General features: G+C 40.6%; 1 protein-coding gene across 1 annotated transcript; it reads left to right on the forward strand.

Moving 5' to 3' along the window:
- The first annotated feature begins 1,818 nt into the window (after positions 1 to 1,818).
- Positions 1,819 to 4,682, forward strand: LOC132825012 (transmembrane protein 213-like). The gene is made up of 3 exons (XM_060840008.1): positions 1,819 to 2,027; positions 2,131 to 2,208; positions 3,641 to 4,682. Exons 1-3 carry the CDS (start codon positions 1,943 to 1,945, stop codon positions 3,823 to 3,825), a joined length of 348 nt encoding a protein of 115 aa, XP_060695991.1. The 5' UTR covers positions 1,819 to 1,942; the 3' UTR covers positions 3,826 to 4,682.
- Positions 4,683 to 6,569: the final 1,887 nt, after the last annotated feature.

The raw sequence follows: 6,569 nt of genomic DNA on the forward strand, positions 1-6,569 counted from the left end.
TAGATCACTTCATACAGGGGGAGCTAGCCATTTGGATACAAAATTGTCTTGAAGGTAGGAGATAGAGGATGGTGATGGAGGGTTGCTTTACAGACTGGAGGCCTGTGACCAGTGGTGTGCTGCAGGGATCGGTGCTGGGTCCACTGCTTTTTGTCATTTATATAAATGATTTGGATGTAAGTATAGGAGGTATGGTTAGTAAGGTTGCGGATGACACCAAAATTGGTGGTGCAATGGGCAATGAAGAAGGTTACTTCAGTGTACAAAGGGACCTTGATCAGATGGGCCGCGGAGTGCTGGATGGGAGGTGCTGCATTTTGGAATGGCAAACCAGGGCAGGGCTTATGCACTTAATGGTAATGTCTTGGGGTGTTGCTGAACAAAAATACCTTGAGATGCAGGTTCATTGTTCCTTTAAAATGGAGGCACAGGTAAACAGGATAGTGAAGAAGGCAGTTAGTACACTTGCCTTTATCATACAGTGCATTTAGTATAGGAGTTGGGAGATAATGTTGTGGCTCTACAGGACATTGGGTAGGCCACTTTTGGAATATTGTGTACAATTCCGGTTTCCCTGCTCTAGAAAAGATGTTGTGTAACATGAAAAGGTTGAGAAAAGATTCACAAAGGATGTTGCCAGAATTGAAGGGTTTGAGATACAGGGACAGCCCGAATGGGCTGCGTTCCCTGGAGTGTCAGCAGCTGAGGGGTAACCCTTAGAAAATCATGACAGTCATAGATCTGGTAAATAGCCAAGATCTTTTTTTCCAGGGGAGGGGAGTCTTAAACTAGAGACCATTGGTTTGGGGTGAGAGAGAAAAGATTTCAAAGGAACCTAAGGGCAACATTTTCACCCAGAGGGTGGTGCGTGTATGGAATGTGCTAGCAGAGGAGATGGTGGAGGCTGGTACAATTACAGTCAAAAGATATCTGGATGGGGATATGAATAGGAAGGGATTAGAGGGAAATGCCGGCAAATGGGACTAGATGAATTTAGGATATCTGATTGGCATGGATGAGTTGGACCAAAGGGTCTGTTTTCCTGCTGTATAACTCTATGATTCTATGTTCTTATTAACTGTTGCAACATCAACCATTTTATCATTCGTTCATGGGATATTCAAGGGATACAGACCAGCATTGTAGTGTCCATCCCCAACAAGATGAGAAGGTGGTGGGTGGTGAGATGCCTTCTTGAGCAATTCCAGTCCTTATAGTTGAGATAAATCCACAGTGCTGTTTAAAAGGGAGTTCCAAGATTTTAACCCAGGCACAGTGGAGGAACAGTGATATATTTCGAAGGCAGGATTTTGAGTGACTTGGAGGAAAACTGACAGGTGGTAGTGTTCATCTGTTTTTTTCCTGCCCTTGTCCTTCTGGATGGTAGAAGTTGTGGGTTTGGAAGGTGCTGTCGGAGGAAGCAGGCGGATTTGCAGCATGGTGTCCTGTAGGTAGTACACACAGTTGCCACTGAGAGGTGATGGTGGGGGGAGTGAGTGTTAACAAAAGTACATTATGGACCCAAGTGCTTTATTGTAATTGGTATGGGACATTGTGAGATGCAAATTTCTTCTTTCTTCTGAACAACAGACAACTTAAATAATGCAGATGCATATGGAGACAATCTGTGGCACAAAAGAAATGCAGCAAAACAAGGAAGGAGAAAGCTCCAGAAATCCACTGAGCTTTTCCATGTTAATTGCCTTCACTTATTCCCCAATTATGCAATCTCTGACGACATTAGGGCTTCGCTTGACTGCAATTAATTGCCCTTTCCCAGTTAGTGTAAAGTTGGGAAAGCTGGCTTTGACAGATTGGAGGTGTGGCGAAATCGCAGACAAGTTTTTTTTCCCTCTGAAGTTTTTTAAAGGGACGTTATTGAGCATAGGCAAGATAAAGGATTGTCTCAAGAGTGAAGCTGACTTGTCGCCTCCTCCAAGTCATGAATCTGAGATCTGTGAGTGGGTGTATGACGAGCACTGTTTGTCTGATTCTGCTTTGTGTTCACTGGGCTTCAGCTGCAGTTGGTAAGTGTTCAGGCTCTGTTACCCTGCAAGAATTTCCAGTGTCATTTCATCAACAATTTTTAATCAACTTTGAAGAAACAGGAGCTTTGTTTCCTTCTTTCAGAGCAAGGAGAAACTTCACTCAACAGTAACTCCTTACAAACAGAGCCCAATAGACAAAGTCTGGACCAGTGTGAACAATGTGAGTATGACCAAGGGACACAGAGCAGCATAAGTTTGAACATAAAATATTGAGTGAAAGAATTTTTGAACACATTAAGCAGAACAACAATGTCATTGGTTCATCACAAATAGATTTATAACTTAAAAGAATTTACAACTCCTCCAGCTAAATCATTACAAATCTCTTTTGGAGTTACAACTATGACTCTTCCTTACATGAGCACAACAAGATTCAAAAAATGCAGATTTTAAATTTGTTATTGGAATTGTTAACACAACCCATTTATCATTGCTAGCCTCGAAATAATGAAAATTGCATCAAAGGGGAAATAATCTTCTAGCTGTTTCTGTAACACTGTGTACTTGGTACTTTTTATATTCTCTTGTTATTTGAAAGAGCTTACCTGTTTGAATAGATAGCGTGGTGGTAATACATGTATAAATTGGTCTGAATATCTTTTACGGCAACTCTTCCTCCTGCAATCATTCTCTAGAGCAGCGTTCAGCTGATTGCACACACTTGAGTCTCCTATCAATTATTCCCAGTATAACCTTGCTTCAGATCTTTGAACAAAGAGCACCAAAAACATGACGAGAGTTACACTTTATTTTAAAATTGTCTCGTGAACAATCTTGTAACATTTCATTATGCTGAATAAATCTGGTCCTTTTCTGCTAATAAGTTTAGAAAGACCAACTGTTGATTCAGTATAATACTAGCAGGCAGGGTTTTTGTGTTGTAGTGGTGGTGTCCCTGCCTCTGAGGCAGGAGGGCCAGGTACAGTTCCCACCTGCTCCATAGGTGCAAATATCCATTCAGATGAAGGAACCATTGTGGTTCAAACCTTATTTGAGGTGTATTTGTAAGGGTGATGCGACAAAAATATACCAATGTGGTGTTTACTTCACAGAATCTTTTGCCAAAAGAAAGCTTTTGATCAGGATTGTTTAGCACATTTGTTGTTTCCAAAATGTTTCAGTATTTGACCTCTTGGAGTGAGGGTTTGAACAGACGGATTGCAATTCAGTTGGACAGATTACCGATCAGCCAAGGTGGAAGAGGGTGGAAATGGGACATATCAGAGGGAGTTTTGAAAATTTGCAGTGGAATTGGACTGAAGCGGGAAGGAAAGGGGAGTTGCCTAAGTGTTGACCTATGTGGCACAATTGCTTCTCTTGGTCCAGGAATTTAACTGCTCCATTTGGTACCTCACCCCTCCTTTCAGCAATCAGATTTCATGAGGGATGAAAGATAAAGATAAATTTAAATGTAAAACTAGGATGCATACATACTTCTTTACAAATCCTTAAAAGTCCCGGAGACTGAATTTGTCACAGACACTGGTTGGCCTCTATTAAAACCTATAAAGGGTTTGGACTGGCTTACTAGAATTTTAATTTTATTGACATATTTTCTGAGAGTAAAAAGAGCTTTTGTATCTCCTTCGCAGATTTTCAAAATGGTCAGGACATCTGTGCGACAACAAGGCTGTGTTGTCAGAACGGGGTGGATGAATACGGGTGGATCGCTGCTGCAGTCGGTTGGAGTCTCTGGTTTCTCACCCTCATCCTTATTTGTGTAAATAAAGTAGATAAACTCAGGCCTGATGAATCTGAGAAGTACCCTTCACCCTGAGGCACAGGAAGCGAAGTGAAACGCAAAACTGGAATGGAGTGAAAGGCAGGAAAAGAGTGGCAATCAGCTCTGATCAACTCAGGATGAATGAGCGATGTTTCAAGTGGTTTGCACTCTGTTGACTGTAGCCTTTCTCTGGGTTTAGTATACCCCTGTCGGCACACTGCAGCAAAGAAATGGCATGTAACCAAAGCAAGACTCTCTTCTTAAACATGTAACACAACAATGGCAATTAGATTATTGTACTGGGCTTCATTTATCTCTAAGTTTTGAAACAAGCAGCCAAAGAATCAAATACCTGTCAATATTTATGAACACCACAGTAAATATTTTTTTCATGCTGCTGAACTGGATACGGAAGGAGAATTGATAATTTGATGCACAGTTCTTTTCTCCTTTGGGCAGCCATCTTTCTGTTATAACCTTTTCCACAACTATTTTAGTCAGATCTTTGCTGCCAGAGCATTCCTAAGTTCCTGAGAGGAAAAAGAGCTTTTTTATCTCCTGCACAAACTTCCCGAATATCACTGTCCCAAATGCTTACTTGCTTTCCTATTCATCTCCACTATGCTAAGATCACAATTCTGTTCCTCAAATTCCTTATGTTTGTTAATCTTCTCTCCTTGCCATCTTCAGCTTTTGAAGAGCCCAGTTTGGATTCAAACTCTAACCTTGTCTTTCATTCCACTCCCTCCAATTTTGACAAGAGCTGCATTCACCCAGGTTCCTCTCTGAACAAGTCTAGCCCAAAATTGCTGTACAGCTCATTTCAAACCAATATCTTTCACACAAAGAGTTTATTTATGTGGCATACTAAATCCGAAATTTCATTAAAATGTTAAACCTTGTCTTAAAAATGTCTGATGCGTTTGATTTGAATTTCAATACAGAACAAGTCAAAATACCATTTGGAATAATCATTATTGAGGAAGTATATCGAATAGTCACACAGCAAAACAACCTCACTCATTTGAGGAATCAACAAATGTGAGGGTTACTGTGATGCTTCCTGCAGCTGTTTCTTTCATTTGTGCTGCCTCCAAAACTGGGACAATCATTCCAAAGCCCACAGCACAGAGAGGACTGGGGTTAAACGAGGGAATGAACTTTTATCGTCCGTGACATTTGCTTATCTGCCACAATTACTGGATCTGCATGATTTAAAACAAAGACAGCTGGTGGAACTCAGCAAGTCGGGTAGCATCTGTGGAGAGAAAGTAGATTTAACATTTCGAATCCCAATGACTCTTCACCAGAAGATTGAACCATTCCCAGACTTTGAATGTTAATGCTATTTCTCTCCACAAATGCTGCTGAGTTCCATCAACAATTCCTGTTTTTGCTTCAGATCCCCAACATTTGCAGTTCTTTGTTTTATTTTTGTGTGATTTACGATTGGTTGTAAAATAAATAAACATTTCAACTGGGCTTGTTTACATTTCTTCACTATTCAGACGATCCTGTTGTACCTCAGATACCTCATTAAGAATTGTATTGACTTAGAGTAACAGAGCTGCAGAACGCTTAGTAAAATAATCTGCTTTACTGAAAAATTTGGCCAGTCTTGCAAGTTTTGTTTAGCATTGAAACATTGACCACAGTTTTATTTTGAATCTCAGCTTGACTGTCTTGCCCAGAATCTGTTTACATAAGTGACTTACACAATGATAGTAGTCATGTGAATGTAACACTATGAGATTAGTTTTCTAAATGGCTGCACACATCTGTTAGTATAGGAATCAAGGTTTTTTTTAAAAATTGAATTAGCATTAATGATTTGGATTTTCGAACCAAAAACGTAATTTTAGAATTTGTGGATGACACTGAATTTTGAGGTGAGTTTGCATACCAGGGACTATTTGACAGATGGGTCTCTTACCCCCTGAAAAAAAACTGTTCGGTTACCATATTCTTTTTATTCATGGGCTCTAGGTATTACTGGCAAAGTCTACATTTATTGACCAACCTTAATTGCCTACAGATGAAGTCACCTCAGAGGGCAGTTAAGAGTCGATCACATTATTGTGGATCTGGAGTCATATGTAGGCCAGAGCAGATAAGGGTGGCAGATTTTCAGTAGGGTTTTTCCAACAATTGACATTAGTTGGCATGGTCACCATGACTGACACTTGCTTTTTATTCCAGATTATTCCGCCATTACAATGGTGGGATCTAACCACATGTCTCAGCACAGTAGCCTTGCACTCTGGGTTACTAGTTCAGTGATATCACCACTGTCTCCTCCAAACAGAGGTTCGGCAGAGCTGAGAAAGAACTTAACTAAAGGCAACCATCAAGAAATTCTAAAGAAAAGTCTTGGTTGGAGGAGGAGTGTAATCTCTTCGGAAATCTATTCTGAAAGGGGCTGGATGAAGTGGATCGCTTATGGAACAGGAGAGAACAGGGGCTTCCAGTGAAAGGTTTAGATGAAGAAAGATAGTTGGAGGCTCGAGTGGAGCAGAAACATGACCGTGAACTATTTAAGTCGAATGGCCTGCTCCTATCAAATATTTCCTCCGTAATCCTGTACTTTTCCAAACTTCCAAACAATATTTGACCTCCACTTAGAACATAGAACAATGCAACACAGTACAGGCCCTTCGGCCCTCAACGTTGTGTGGATCTTTTATCCTACTCTAAGATCAAACTAACCTACCTTGTAATATCATCCATGTGCCTAACTAATAGTCGCTTAAATGTCCCTAATGTATCTGACTCTACGCCCACATGTGGCAGTGTATTCC

This window comes from Hemiscyllium ocellatum, chromosome 19 (genome assembly GCF_020745735.1).
Source record: "Hemiscyllium ocellatum isolate sHemOce1 chromosome 19, sHemOce1.pat.X.cur, whole genome shotgun sequence".
In the NCBI taxonomy this organism is placed as follows: Eukaryota; Metazoa; Chordata; class Chondrichthyes; order Orectolobiformes; family Hemiscylliidae; genus Hemiscyllium; species Hemiscyllium ocellatum.